Source organism: Antechinus flavipes, chromosome 4 (assembly GCF_016432865.1).
Source record: "Antechinus flavipes isolate AdamAnt ecotype Samford, QLD, Australia chromosome 4, AdamAnt_v2, whole genome shotgun sequence".
Lineage (NCBI taxonomy): Eukaryota > Metazoa > Chordata > Mammalia > Dasyuromorphia > Dasyuridae > Antechinus > Antechinus flavipes.
Window position 1 is genome coordinate 90,098,890 of NC_067401.1, and position 17,027 is coordinate 90,115,916.

The 17,027-nt window shown below is 31.1% G+C and overlaps 1 protein-coding gene and 1 long non-coding RNA gene across 3 annotated transcripts in view; one reads left to right on the forward strand and one right to left on the reverse strand.

The window, feature by feature from the left end:
* Positions 1-17,027, reverse strand: part of FMN2 (formin 2) — a 446,111-nt gene that overhangs the window by 303,292 nt on the left and 125,792 nt on the right. For both annotated transcript variants that reach the window (XM_051993530.1, XM_051993529.1), the window contains exon 6: positions 14,848-14,992. In XM_051993530.1, coding sequence (XP_051849490.1) covers positions 14,848-14,992 — 145 coding nt within the window. The remainder of the gene's footprint in view (positions 1-14,847; positions 14,993-17,027) is intronic.
* LOC127559614 (uncharacterized) overlaps positions 1-17,027 on the forward strand; it is a 121,469-nt gene that overhangs the window by 55,832 nt on the left and 48,610 nt on the right. The window lies entirely within an intron of this gene.

Consider the following 17,027-nt stretch of genomic DNA (forward strand, 5'->3'; position numbering starts at 1 on the left):
CCAAGGATTGAGGACATAGGGCCAAGGAAGGAGTAATTTAGAATTATCCATAACTTTCAGGAGTGGAAAAAGTACCTCATCAAATTTTCATAGTCCTATTATGTTAACAAAGTCCTTTACTCACAATATCCATGAGTAAAATTATTATAAACCTCACTTTATATATATATATATATATATATATATATATATATATATATATATATATATATCTTGGCTTACCATATTGATCATTTTAGCCTTCATGAAGTTTAAAAAGCAAGAAAGGAAAGGGCCATGCTGTACTTTAATTGTACCAAAAATTCAGAATAGTTTTCAGCAATAAAAATGAGAGAAATGACATTTTTGTCTTAGAATATTATGATAGAAAAGTAAAATTAGAAAGTCTGAAACACAAGCTAGGTTATATAAGGTTTTTTTGAGAGTGAAGTAAGAGATATCTTCAATGATACATTGTTTCTACTGGAAAAGTTGACTCCAAATGCTTCAGAAGCAGAAAACAATGTTGTTTTTTAATTTGAAAATGAAAGGATACTAATATTATTATTTGGGTAAGGTCACTGCTGGTCATAAGAAGAGAAATGTCAGATCAATCACAAACATCAAAAAGCATTTGAAATCAGCAAAAAGGAGATTCAGCCAATGTATTCTCTGAAATTAAATATAGCCTTAAACTTCTCTGTGTTTAATGAGTTCCTGAATTCTCCACAGGCAGTGCAAAACCAGCTCTTGATGAAGCCATTCCTGACCATGATACATTAAGTGAAGAATCATAAAAAGTCAGCACACTAATAATGCAATTACTGAGACAACCTAACATTTTAGATGTCAATCTCCCAAGGAGATGAAGCTGAAGCATAAGGAAGAAGAATTTACTAGCCTTTCAACTTTTGTTTGCCTTTCAACTTTTGTTTGCCTCATTCTAAAATTTACACAGTAGACCATTTGTCATCTAAGATGTCCCATAGTTTTTCTTTATAATTTGTGAAAGGTTTATGTAATTTCTATTTGGATTTCTATATGTAGTTTTTATGTTTAATATTAGGGAATCGGAGCCAATTAACATTTTAGGAAGTCATTTGCTTTCATCTGAATTAGTCAATATGGAGATATGGAATTTTTAATACACATTTTACATGTTTGGGATAATACTTTTGGTATATAAAGATTTCATAAGATCAATGTTAAAACAGCTTCCATGTTTAAGGAAAACTGCCTACACATTGGTATGTCATGGTGGAGAGATAAAAAGAATAATTTGTTTCAGTCACAGGTATAGTTATTGTGGGTATTTTAGGGTTGAAAGACTCATGGCTATAATAGAAACAGATGACCCATAGATATTACATGTCATTCCATGTTCTGAGGAATACACATTCTCAACATGTATACTTTTAAGATTCTAGTTGCAAATATTCCTTAAGACAAATTTTAATCTAATCTAGTTTCAGTAGCAGTGCAGGTCTCTGTCTTAGAGATCATAAAAAAGGGAAAGGGGCTCATATGTGCATACACACACACATACACATATATCAGCAGAATAGTAGCAAAGAATTAGAATTGAGGAAATGCTAATCTAGAAGTTATAGTATAAGAAGTTGTAGTATATGAATGAAATGGAATATTATTGTGCTATAAGAAATGATAAGCAGCTACTGGATCTGTATTCCAAAGAGATTATTTAAAAAAAAAAAAGGAAAAAGGACCCACATGTGCAAAAACGTTTGTAGTATCCTTTTTTGTAATGGCAAGGAACTGGAAACTGGGTGAATGCCCATCAGTTGGGGAATGGCTGAATAAGTTATGATATATATGATATGATATATCATCTACTATATGATATATGAATATAGTAGAATATAATTTTTATAAAAGAAATCATCAGCAGACTGAATTCAGAAAGACCTGGAGTAAAGGCTTACACAAACTGATGCTAAGTAAAATGAGTAGAACCAAAAGAACACTATACATAGCAACAAGAAGATTATATGATGATCAACTGTGATGGAATTGGCTTTTTTCAACAACAATGAGATGATTCAGAGCAATTCCAATAACCTTGCGATACAGAGAGCCACCCACATCCAGAAAAAGGACTATAAGAATTGAATGTAGATCATAATAATATAGTATTTTACCTTTTTTTGTTCTTCTTGTTTGCTTGATTGTGTTTTTTTCTCATTTCCCTCTTTTTGGTCTATTTTTTCTTATTCAGCATGATAAATGTGGAAATTATGTTTGGAAAAACTGCACAAGTTTAAACTTATTGGATTACTTGCTGTATAAGGGAGGGAGAAAAAATTGGAACACAAGATTTTTCAAGGATGACCATTGAAAACTACCTTTGCATGTATTTTTAAATATATACTATATATACTACAATTATAAAAAAAAAAAAAAGAAATGATGACCAGGCAGATTTCAGTAAAACCTGGCAAGACATGAATTACAAGTGAATTAGGCTCAGGAGAACATCTATACAGTAATAATAACATAATGTGATGATCAACTTTGATAGACTTTGTTCTTCTCAGCAATGCAATGATCCAGGACAATTCCAACGTCTCATGATAGAAAATGGCATTCACATCCTAGTCAGAATGCAAATTGAAACATACAATTCTCACTTTGTGGGGATGGTTGTGGCTTTTTTCTTTTTATTTCTTTTTTTTACAACATGACTAAAGTGGAAATATGTTTACATTATTGCATATGTATAACCTATATCAGATTGCTTGCCTTCTTGGGGGAAAAAGAGGGATGGAGGGAGAAAAATTTGGAATTCAATATCTTATAAAAATGAATGTGGGAGACCATATTTATATGTAATTGGAAAAAGTAAAATACTGTTTATAAAAAAAAGATGACCCTAAGTAAATCATGTAACTTCTGATATCTATTTCCTCTTCTGAAAAATAGGGGTAACAATAGCAACCCACCTCTCAAATATTATGAAGATAAAATGAAATAATAAGTGTAAAGCATTTTAAAACTTTAAAGTGCTATGTAAGTGCTAGTAATTATTAATTATAATTAACCAGCATGATGAATGGCTTCAATCATAACATGAAAATCAACTAAAACAACTGAGAAAGTTCATCTAGTAAAATAGAAGATAAAGAGAAGTATGAGAGATATCTTTAAATATGTTATATGCTGTCAAGAGGCAGAGGAATTACATGGATCTATGAACTCATCCTTTAAGCTGTAATACCAGTGATATAGATCCCAGCCCATCCATGAATGTTTGTCCTATGCTATATCTTTTCTATATCCTTTTATAAATTAATTATAGGTTAAACTTTCCCCCAAAATATGCCAGAGTAATGCCTTGCCTTTGTTCTAATATTGTGAGAGTACTAATGCAGTAATCTTTGTTTATCCTGTCATAATACCTTGTCACACGATGGTCTTATTTTTCCTTTGTATGACATAATCCTTTGATGACATCCTATACTTACTCTCTGTTCTTCTTCCAAGTTGTTCATTGATTATATGTATTAACCATCTTACAAAATCCAATGTGAACTAGGAAGGACCAGTAATATTTAGAAAACATACTAACAATGATTCCAATCTTCTCAGAGATCAAGTATGCTTCCAAGGTTAAAAGGATAGAAATGTTTGTGTTATTAACTGCTATATATTTGACAAAATATCCCTTTGGGTTTTTGTTATTGTTGTTAATAACTTTATTTTTAATGCACAATGCTTTATGAATCATGTTAGGAGAGAAAAATCAAAGCAAAAGGGAAAAACTATGGTAGAGATTAAAAAAAAAAAAAACAGAAAATAGATGTGAACTTAGCATGTATTGATTTGCATTCAGTATCCTTAGAACTTTTTTCTGAATGCAGACGGCATTTTCTGTCCAACATCTATTGGGAGTGCTTCAAATCACTGAAATGTTGAGAAAAATCAAACCTTTCGTAGTTGATCATAGCACAAAAAATTTCCCTTTGTAAAAGTGATTTCATGTTATTTGTTTAAATAATACTTGTTAATGTGGGGTGCTAGTCATTTATAAGTGACTAAAATGGGAGGAATATTATTAATTTTGACCTCCTCAAATAGGGACTCAAGCATGAGATAAGAAATGCCACAACCCCACAGAATATTCATAGGACTTTATGGTTCCAGCAGCCTAACTCTATGACAATAAGCTACAGGATCTATTAACTAGACAAGGTTGGGCTGAAATAGATGGACATTTGACTCTGATATGCCTCTGAGATATACACAGACACACAGACACAGACACAGACACACACATATATACTCTGATATCCTTTATTTCTTTGATTCTTGTGGATTATTTCATCATTTTGACTCAAGTACTTTATTCCTAATTTCATCTATTAAAAGGACACATTCAATACCTGGAGATGGATCAGTGATAACGCTCAGGCTAAACTTTGCAGATGAGAATCTCTAATCCTATCTCAGGTCATGTTGAAAGGTAAAGAACTGGATTTTAGTTTGAAATGTCACAAAGCATTCAACATAGAACAAAAAATTTTGAAGGATCTTGAAATTTTGCCCCATGACAACTGGTTAAATAAATTATGATTATTTTGTTAGAGAAGAGGAAGCAAGAGAGCTATCTCTGTGAATTTTAACAGATTTATATTTATATTAGTTATATATTAAATTTTATATTAATATATTTGATTCCAAGCCAATTCCTCTTCTTTGAAAAAGGAAAATAAACAAAAATAGCCAATACTTATTTCTTATGGTTTGGGTGTCATTTTTAATCTGTTCTACTTGCCATAAACTTATTCCCAATCTGTACTTTAATTTTAATTATATTATTTTGTTCTATGTTTTTTAATGTAATCAAACACATTTATTTTGATTGCATCTCGATGGAAAAAAAAAACTAATACATACCAATGAAATAACAGATCCTTAAAGCAGAACTGAAAACTAAAGCTAATTTTAACAGCCAAGCGATTTGTTCCCTAGTGCACAACTAAAACATAACTAGATCTGAAAGTGTTATACTCTTACTCAGTGTAAAATTGCCCAAATACTACATTTTGTTATTGGGATTAATACAGTATGTTATGTAAAGAATCACAAAAACACAATATTTCAGAACTGGAAAAGATCCTAAAGTCCATTTATTCCATAGAAAGCCTGAATATGAATGTTCTCCATAAAATAATAGCAATGTAAAACTTTCTAGAAGATGTCTATTAAAGATAACTTTTATTTCCCCAAGCAATCCCAATAGATGTTGGACAGAAAATGCCATCTGCATCCAGAAAAAAGTTCTAAGGATACTGAATACAAATCAATACATGCTAAGTTCACATCTATTTTCTGTTTTTTAAAATCTCTTCCATAGTTTTTCCCTTTTGCTTTGCTTTTTCTCTCCCAACTGCTTCATAACTGCTTCACTACACTGTCACTGGAGCTAGGGTAGAGTAGGGCAGGATTTGAATGGTCCTCAACTATTATTTCATCACTTTTCTGAAATTCTGAGGATGTAAACTCTCTTTTGTCAGGTATAAAGACAAATCATTCATATCTTATAGTTTGCTAAGGCACTAAAAGGTCAGGTGATTTATCTTTGACCCCTCAGCTAGGATGTTTAATATATCATCCTTCCAGGTCACTGCCTGACTTTATGCCATGTTTCTTTTCATGGTATCCTCTCTCTTTCTCTTTAGAGATGGCTGCTTTTAAGTATTCAAAGGTTTATGAAAAAATGATTAAATTTTAAATTGACATGAGAGGAATGAACTTGGAGCAATGAGTAAACTTGAGAAGCAGAATCCAGCTTAATATAAGGAAAAACTTCCTAAAAATTAGTTATCTGTCAATGGAATGGCTTGAGGAAATAAAAGTTATCTTTAATAGACATCTTCTAGAAAGTTCCACATTGCTGTTACTTTATGGAGAACATTCATATTCAGGCTTTCTATGAAATAAATGGACTTTAGGACCTTTTCCAGTTCTGAAACATTGTGTTTTTGTGATTCTTTACATAACATATTGTATTAAAAATCTCTCTTCCCAGAAACATTCTCCTCTATTCCTCACATTAACTGCAGTAATATAATCCTACAAGTAACCATTTCTATCTTAAAAACAAACCAAAAACTTTAGATCTGCCAAAGCACATAAAGTAAATCCTAATTAACACCCAGTAATGCTGATGAGATTTTGTGAAAATCCAATATGTTACAGAAGAGTTTTCATTTTTTTCAATATTTGAATGTATAAGTTAACAAGGTCAATGCTATGTAATCTAATTTCAAGCTACATTTCTTGATAATACTTTTTGTGGTATTATTCATATAGGACTAAAAAAAAAGCCTAATCACTTTCTTTCAATATAAAATCCAAAGTAAAAAAATAAGGTTATGATTTTTACCATTCTTTGAATTGATTGTATATGCTCTATGTATGGTAATAAGAATAGCATTTTCCAAAAAAAAATAATAAATCCTTCACCATCTAAAACAAATCCAGATTCCACAAAACCTATGTTTGTCTAATTATAGGTTTGTATTTTGATGTGGTTTTCTATGTAAATACATTTTTAAGCTTGCAATAGGAATGTATTCTATTAAAAGCAGATGTTATTTTAACAGTTACAAAGTACCAAATGTTTATTATCTATGCTTCAAACACCAGAAATTGTTGTCTTTTAAAAAACACCTATTTTCCATTTTAGCCATTTTTCATGTAGCTTTTCCAAAGAACTAATGTAACTGGCCAATTACTAAAAAAAGCACATATCTTACCACATACAAGCCACCCTCTGTACCCACTACTAATAATAATGTCTACCAAGATCAGTTTTTTTTTAATTTAATAAAATGGTGAGTGCTGATATCATGCAAAATACCCTCAGTATGCAATAATTGATGATGTTTGCGTAAGAATTTTATACCTCGAAATAATGACATATATATGGAACAACTGAAATGGAGGCCCTACAGGTATAATACATCTGCTTTTTATAACTTGACTTATAAACAGTGCCATAAAAACAGCATTAGTTTGAGTCTTGTGAGACAATTATTTCCCTTCTTGTGAAGAAGTCATTTAATCCCAATAGTTATTACACATAAGAGTAATTTTGTCATTAAATTTGAAACTCTATATTTCCTCACAATTAACTAAGAAACCCATTATTACAGAACAGAAACACAGAAAATTATAATTTAAACTACTATAATGACAATGATAACAACTACTAATACAAGCAAGCACTGAGTACACTTCTTTTAAGTTCTGCCAAATGATTTACAAATATTATTTCATTTTACCTTCACAACAGTTTGTGAGATAGGTGTCTTTGTTATCCCCATTACACAATTAAGTTAAAATTGACAGGAGTTAAATGACTTATTCAGGGTTATACAACTAGTATGTGGCTGAGGTTAGATTATATTCAAGTCTTCCTGAAGTTTTCTATAGTAATAATAATAAACGATGTCTTTCCCATTGTTATTATTTACTTAAATATATCATTCTTATTTTTAGAATTCTAGCATCAGGTATTATGATATATCAGAATGCATTCCCAATGAGTATTGAATATTTAAAAATATAGCAAATGTTAATTCCAATGAATCCTTAAATTACCTCTTTTATAATAAGTAGCAGACTCAACTATCTATTTTACTAATCACATTTCCAGAGGCTAAAACTCAACAAATATTTAGCTATCAGGGATTTTTTTTCTCCTTCCCTTCTCTTTTGGGCAGCAGCAAGTTAATCTGATAAATACAACAGAAGAAATTCATGAAGGAATTCATTTGTGTTGCATTAAATGGTTATACAAATGTCAGTTCGGAGTTGAAACACTAACACAGATTCTTCTTGTTCATTCTTGTTAACTTCTGTGTGTAAGTTTATGTTGCGGGCAACATGTTCCTATGCATGCCTTTTAAGCATGATCAGACACTATTTATTTAAAGCATATTTTACAGTGATATTCCCATTTTTTTGTCATTGTGGGGAGAATATGAAGCACCATCACTTGACATCCAATGAAGTTTAACCACAACCACTGTCTGCCTCTAACCACTCTTTATAGGCCACACAAGTGAATGGCCTTTACTTTTATTGCTTACAGAGGTCTGAATGTCTAAATTTTACATATAAAATTATATCTCATATCTCACAAGGAAAACATCAGATAAAATGGCACTGTGGTTAATATACTTGAGCAATTAGTCTAAGGCAAGGACTACACAAGTTATTTCCATCAACATTAATCTATCATGAGGTACCATTTCACAGTTGTTACTATAACAACTCGAATACTGACCAATATTAAAGACAAATATATTCATATCTGTACAAAAAGGAAAAATCTTATGAAACATTTTGAATCTCTGACTTTATGGGTTTAAGGAACTCTTTGACAAAGAAATCTATCAATTCAGGTCAGCCACTTGTCTTTAATATAGACTCTGATAGACCTGCTAGACTCTGATAGACCTGCCTATTGCACTGCAAGATTCAATAGTTTGCCCAGAAACCCATAGTTATAGTTGGACTGGAATCACATCTTCATGACTTCAAGTCTTGTTCTCTATACTGCTCTTTCTTTTACTCCCCACTCCCCCTTTTGTTCTCCCTTATTTTTAAGTTAAACATGAAAGTTAAATCAACTTGTACCATCTTTTTAAAAAAATTCTGCTTTATATTTTTATATTTCCTAACAGTATTTTGATCACAAGGAGCAAATAGGCACATACTTGCAACATAGGATTGTGCTTATACTATAGTATAGGATTACACTTCTCAGATAAGAGTATATATACATAAATAAAAGCATTCATATGCATACATATATTATGTGTATGTTTGGATACAAACATTTATTTGTATATACAACTCTGAAAAGCTTAATCCTATAATATAATTCTTAGCGCAATTCTTCATATTTATGTACGTGTGCACATATGTATATATGTTTTAGATAGACACTTGAATATATACATGTATTTGTACCTACATAATTTACCACAAATAAGTAAGAAAACCTTTTTAATTCAAGTGACATTTCTTTTAATCAAAATGTCTAGAGAAAAAGTCTCTTGATTCTTTTTTCCATTTACTGTGTCACTTAAGTGATTTGTGATCTCATTGCTATGGGTATTTTCTCCAACAATGAAAATCACATTCCATCCATACTTGCCCACCCTGAAAGATTTTTTCTATTATGATAAAAATAAAAATCCTAAATTCAGTCTTTAAACCCTTTGAACCCAGTATTCTTTTTCTTAATCTCTTGATAATAAGTAGATACTAAAAAAGGTAGCTAGTTGGTTAGGTCCACAAAATGCTGGACTTAAAAGTAGGAAAAGCCCAAGTTTGAATCTTCCCTCAGTCACTTTGTAATCCAGGGGAATTCATTTAACTTATCTCAGACTCAAGTATTTTGTTTTGTTTTGCTTGTTTTTTTTTTTTTTTTAATCTACAAAATGAAAGAGATGAGTAATACCACCTTTATAGGGTTTGTGTAAGAATTAAATAATGTAACATATAAACAATTCTTTGCAAACTTTAAAAAGCTACATAACTGATAATTATGACAATCATTATTTTCATTTTTATTTTATTTGATGGCTATTTATCATTTCTCCCTTCGGCATCCCTGGACTACATTCTTTTCTGGTCATTCATTTTATTGAATATTTATTATCACATTTATCATCATATATTACACTGATTTCATTTCTCTGATTCAAATTTTTTCATGTAATTTGTTACTCATGCCCATCAGATATCACTCCATTCCTTTTGGGTTAAGATTAAGTTTTAATTCTTTGGAGAATTTTGTGATCTAGGATTTACAATACAGAAGAATATCATTTTGAAAAGATGTACTTGTTTTTAATCGAGAATCTTGGAGTCATTCAAAACTCTGCACAAATTTCCAAACTCTTCATCTACATACTGGGAGAAGAATTCTGGATCCTGCTGCCTATCTATTTTGAGCATATGTACAAGACTTATATGCTTGGACATGTTTTATAAGTTTTCCATCCCATGTTAGGACATGGGATACTATTCTCCAAACATCTTTATATATGTATTGCACCAGTAAAAATGCTTAAGCATATAATCCCAATATAAATACAATTTTCTATTTGTAAATTTGATGCATATATTACTATACTAATAATTATTATACAATTATACATAATTTATAAATAATGAATCATTGTAAAATAAAAGTATTACAAAATCTATAACAATAGAACTTTAAAAATTGAACTAAAAGTCAAATAATCTTGCATCTACAATCAATAAGAACTAGAATTTACTGAGTGGGGAAGTTACATGAATAGAACTATAATTTAAAATGCTATGTAGATGATTCATTAAAGGAAAAGTTTCTTGGAACAAGAAGAACAAGTAGAAGGCAAATGAAATAATCTAAGCAAGACACTATTGAAATAATCTAAGGTTTGAAACCGTAATAGTCCATTGAAAATAAAAGAAGGGAATTTATAGGAGAGATTTTGTATAGTTATTAAGACCAAAATGAGAAATTCAGTGGAAATGTAGGATAAAAGAGAATGAGGAGTTGAGAAAGATATCTAACTTGCAAACCAGAGTGGCTAGAAGGATGGTAGGTAGCGTTCTCCACAAGTAGCTAAGGATTGGACATTGAAGGGATGATCAATTGGGGAAAGACTGAACAAGTTATGACATATGATTATGATGGAATATTATTGTGTTATAAAAATGACAAGATGATTTCAGAAAAAATCTGGATTTATATAAACTAATCAAAGTGAAGTGAGTTGAAGTAGGAGAACATTGTATACAGTATCAACACTGTATAATGATCTACTACGATTTAAATATTTTTAGCAATACAATGATCCAAAATAATCACAAAGAAACTGTGATGAAACATACTATCCACTTGAAAAAAAAAGAACTAATACTGTCTGAATATACAATAAAGCATAATATATTTTTCCTTCCTTCCTTCCTTCCTTCCTTCCTTCCTTCCTTCCTTCCTTCCTTCCTTCCTTCCTTCCTTCCTTCCTTCCTTCCTTCCTTCCTTCCTTCCTTCCTTCCTTCCTTCTGTATTTCCTTTCTTTTTCTTCTTTCCTTCCTTCCTTTCTTTCCTCTCTTCCCTTCCTTTCTTTTCTCTCTTTTTTTTTTATTCCAGTCTTTGCAATATTTTACATGGCAGCATATAAATAATGTGTATCAGATTTCTCACTATCTCAGAGACGAGGGAAATGAGGGAGAAGATAGAGGAAGAGAAGAAGAGAATTTGGAATTCAAAACATTAAAAATAAAACAAATGTTTAAAATCTTTTTTTTTTTTTTTGGCAGAAGCAATTGGGGTTAATTGACTTGCTCAGGGTCACACAGCTAGGAAGTCTTAAGTGTGAGAAGTCATATTTGAACTCAGGATCTCCTGACTTCAAGGCTGGTGTTTTATCCACTGTGCCACCTACGTGCCGCTAAAATCATTTTAACATGTAATATTTGAAAAATTAAGTAACATAAAATTTAAATTAATTACCAAACCTTCAAAAAATAAATAAATGGGTCAGATGAGAATTGTCTTAATTTTGCTCCTTTTATTTTTCCAATTGATTTTTTCCTTCCAATTAAATGAAATTACCCCAAAATTCCTTGTTTTTGATCAAACTATGTTGTTGTTAATCTTTCTAAAATTCTGTCTTACCTACTTTACCATTCCTATTACTATAGGAAGTTAAATATACTTTCAAAATGACTAAAACCTTTACAGGATACCTCATGGTCACTACTCTAAATTTCAAATATTTTTATAGTGATATAGCTATAGAAAGTATAGAATGAATGTGGACTAGTAACCCAAAATATTTCCCAGAATTTTGTTTTTCAATAAACCTTTGCATTGATAGAAAATATCATTTTTGCCACTGTCTACTTTTGTCAAAGGGCTAAATTCCAAAAACATTTATTTTAAAATTAACAGTTAATAGGATTTTGATTTTTTTTTCAAGAAAGGACCACTACTAAATATAATACTTCATTTCTCAGATCTGTGCTTCTTTTAAAGGTATTAATCTCCTTAAAGCTAAAATAAAAAAAAAACTTTATTATGGAAAATCTAAACTAATTTATTGCACTCTTGCCATTATAAAAATGTAAAGTTCCCTCCCCCCCACCTTGCAACAAAGATTTTTAAACTGTAAGATATTATCATTATTGTTGGTTTAAACATCCGGAAAACAATCCACCTTCCCAATATGCTAAAAGGCAAAATTAACCAAGAATAAGAATTCATGTTATCACACCAAAAATGTTTGCACTTTGAAAGTAATACAGCACAGACACCTCATTAAATACCAATGCATCCAGACCACAGACTTACTTTCAGGAAGGAGACAGATTACAGAAAAATTATTTAGCTATTTTTAAATATTTAAAGAAAAACAGAACTTCCAGCTTCCATTGTATACAAGTAGAATTACTTTGAATTATCTCCATAAACACATGCCACTGCATTTAAGATTATTAATTTTACTTGAAATGAATCATGAGGTACCAAAATGTGTACACAATTCAGTATACATCTGCCACATAAAGAAAACTACTTGTAAGCACTCTAGGAATACACTTTCCTTAAACAAGATATCATACTGCCTTGTAGGCACCGAATGGATGGATTGTTCTTCTAAATGACCAAGTTAAACAAACCCAGCCTCCTTCAATAATATTTCACTTAAGAACAGGTCTTTGTCTCTGGAATTTCTACAGGTTTAGATGAGAACAATTTCGATACAATTCTTAAACTATAATTGAAACAAAGAGTTCGGCAGCAGAACTTCCGCCAGAAAGCTACTTAACAACTATGGTTATGTCAAGATAGAAACAGTTTAGCGACAAGGCTTGAAGTTGCTGTAGAGTAAATGAGTCTGAATTGATACAAATGTTAATCACGTCTAAAAGAAAGCCTCTCCTCCACAGTCTGTATAATGAGGTGTTGGTGACACAAGAGGAAGACACTTCCTGGCACCAGATTTCTGTAACCTGTCACAAAGCTTTGAATGATGACTTACTTGTACACTCAGATGATAGTCAAGAGAACTACACTGTTGGCTGATGGACAGTAGGGAAATCTAATGCCAGCCAATTTTAATTCAACTTTAAGCAACATTCATCATATAGTAGATTTAACCAAGATGCAAAATTGAACACTGCTCCAATTCAAATATGGTACAAGATGAATAGGCAGCAAGGTGGCACAATGGATAAAATGCTGGGCTCAGAGTTAGGAAGATTTCTCTTCTTGAGTTCAAATCTAGCCTCAGTCATTTAATAGTATGACCATGGGCAAGCCACTTAAACCTGTTTGCCTCAGTTTCTTCATCTGTAAAATGAACTGGAGAAGAAAAAGTCAAATTAATTCTATTATCTTTGCCGAGAAAACACCAAATGGGATTGTGAAGAGTCAGAGTTAAAAACACTGAACAGCCACAATAAAGAAAATGTAATGGTTAGCATGCAGATGTCAGAGTTGAGTGCTCTTTATCAGTCGATAAAGGCAGGATTAAAAAAAAAAGAAATACCTTTACTTTAGATACACAAAAGAGAGTACACTCATGATTTCTTAGCTTCCAAATGAATTTTGAGGGAAAATTCATATTTTGTTTATATTCAATTGTAGAAAACAAAAATCTAAAGGAGAATGCTAAAAAATCTTTAAAGGAAGAAATATGTCAGAGAGTTATTTTAAAGACAAAATCCAACCTTAAGATTTTTATCTGAGAAGTACTGTACATTATGATACCACATTAGAACACCAGACTGCTGAGAATCCCAGAAAAATAACCGCATTTAAGTATCCCTTCTAGCTAAATTAGAGTAAAGTTAAACATGATATTTTCCACTCCCATTATAGAAACTTCCCTGATTGATAGAAAAGTTCTAAACTTATAAGCCTAAAATACATAAACATTAAGAAATTCTCCTCACTAATAAATATTAAAGGCTAAATTTGAATCTAAGTCTTCCAAGCTCAAGCAAGACATGTATCAACCTGCCTAAAACTTTTTCCAGATAAAAAGAATAAGAAAAAAATATGAATAGTTAGCCTATTCATTAGAACCCTAATGTAGTGATGGCCATAGGAAATGCTCAACCAAATTTTATTCTATAATTTACTATAAAATTTTATCAAAAACAAAAAAAGAAAAACTCAACAACAATCAAACCAAAATACATTTTTCTATCAACTTCATTTTCTTTTAAGATTTTTTTTACTTTGAACTTAACTGCTGCCCTTTTTTATTATTGATTTTATACTTTTCAAGTGTCATTAAAAGTGGTCCATCAACTTTTCAATGTCCTAATTCATCTACTACCTATCTATGTCTACTAAGCACAGTCACTGACTCTTGATCCATAATAACATCATTCATTATCTTGTATCTCCTGTGATGGCAAGGGTTGTCTTATTAACTGACTGCTGTGTTGCTAAAGTAGATTATTTTATGAACTAACCCTCAATAGAAGGAAACATCAATAGGACAATCACCTAAAAAAAAATCACTTTTTTTTGGGGGGGTGTTGTTTGTTTGTTTGTTAGCTATTGGATCTTAGAACAGAGGGATATCTGACTGAAGAGGCATTAGAGAGTCCAAAGCCTATTTGTTTTCTATTCTGACATGTTCTTATTTAACTATACCTTTAAAATTTTCACCTTTTTCTCTTTGCTGGAGATCTGTGTTGGAGTTTACGGCCTAGGAAGCATTTCAAAAGCAAGCATACATCTTTTCTAATAAAGTCCATATGTTTGTGCCAGAAATAAAGTCCAACAAAATGGACTGGAAAGAAAAAAAAAAGACTACTCACTTGTTTAGTCTTGGTCTTTGTTATGGTGTCAGAAATAGGTTTCTTCCTCTCTTTTACAGCAGTTTTAGAAAATAATTCTTCAAACTCATGACAATCTATAGATGGCTCTTCAATCTTTTCCCAAATGAGAGAAATGCTAGAATCTCTAAAGTTTAAGCACAAAATTAATGAACAGCAATGTCAAACTAATAAATTATTACATGAGGAGAATAATTAAAATGGGTAAATTACAGAAATAAAACATTTGATCTATTTTTATAATCATCCCAATCTGCTTAATAATCTTATTGGAAAAAAGTAGTTTTTTATAACTATCAGAACACTAGCTTTCTTGGAATTCTGAAATTATAAGGGATAAATTCTTCATATTAAAATATAACAAGAGTACATTGATGTGTGGTTGTCAGATGTAAATTACCAAAACATAATCTCTTAGCATTAGGCATTATTCAAAATAGTTTTTAATCTCAGGCTTATATCTCTTTGCTACAGAACTCTCTTTTAAAGTACTATCTTGTCAATTAATATATGATCAAAGAATGTCAATTTGCTTTAGTATTGGCCTAAACAAACCATATCTTATAAAATAAATGCATGTGTATATGTGCATAATATGTATAGATAGGTGTAAAACTGTATCACTGACATAGGGACCTTTCAAAATGGAAACTTCATTTGCCCAATTTAATTTACAAATGGTTCTGCACTTAATGACTACAGAACAGTTTTATAATATTAGACAATTGCCTGGAACAACAAGACTTCAAGTAACGACCATGAGAATATATTCAATATGCTTCAGGGACAGAACTTGAACCCAGGTTTTCCAGACTCCAATACAAGTTCTCTATTTATTTCTTTAGGAAAAGGTTAAGGTAGGTGAGGGGAGAGAAGGAAACTTGTTGGAACTTTTCATAAATGATTGTTTCTTGGGATATTTTTTGAATAGTTTTCTATAACTATTTATATATATATATATATAAAACTATTTTATTTTTGTAGAATAAAGCCTTCATCAGGTCTGAAGTATAAGAGAATTTAGAGAATTGAAAGGGATCTCAGTGGCCAAGTAGTACAAACTGTAGATGAAAAGAATCTCTATGCTGATAAATTATGTCTGGTCTTTTGAAAACCTCCAGGCAAGGAGAAATCACTTCTTTTCAGGGTATCATATTTTAATTTTGAAAAGCTAGAATTAAGAAACTTTTTTTAACTGACATTAATCCTAAATTACTATCTTTGTAACTTGCACCAATTGTTTCTGGTTCCACCTTCTAGTGCTAAAGAGAAGGCATTTAATTTCTACCCAATGTGACTATCTTTCAAATACAAAAAATTTTAGCACATCCCTTCAGAGTCTTATCTTCTTCAATCTAAATAAATAGGGATTTGGAGCCTTTTTATCCTCCTGGTAGTATTCCTTTGAACTTTCTTCAGGTTATCAGTGTTCTTCAACAAGGCCAAACTAAGGCAGAGAACAATGGTTCTGTTAATTCCCTATTCTCAGAAATAATGACCCTCTTAAAGCAGCCACGATTTGTATTATCTTTTTCAGCATCTACCTTCATATCTTTTCTTATTGTCCAGCCCTGGTTAGTAACTAATAGAAGAAATGTGCATGTCCATTTTGTGTGTATGTATTAGTTTTTTTTTTCTTTCCTTTTTCTTGTTTCTTCATAAATCTATACCTGCATATATTGTATATATATCAACAAGGATAGAGATCTATGCAGAAGAATAGATTGAGAAGTAAAGAAAAAAAAAGAATGTGCATGTGTATGTGGGAGTACTTAAGAAGTATTACATAACATCTATCTATCTTCCCCTGTCTGTCTCTCATATACATACATACATATATACATATATATATATGCCTACACACAAACACAAATATGCTCATAACTGTGACACTCACATATACTTAGTTCCTGACTAGGGTTGGATAAGAGGGAATAAGAAAAAGGGAAAGAAATTATCCTGATATAAATTGTTTCTCAGGCATGCTAAACTGTTCAAAGAAGAGAAATATCCTTTTAAAAAGGCATTTCTGAAAAGTTCCGATAAATCAGTCACCTAATAAGCTCCAGAGTGAATTGCTTCCCATTCTACCACATTCCAGACATGTCAGTCAATGGCTGGATGACTCAGGGGCATGAACTCCAGACTACAAGTGGACAATT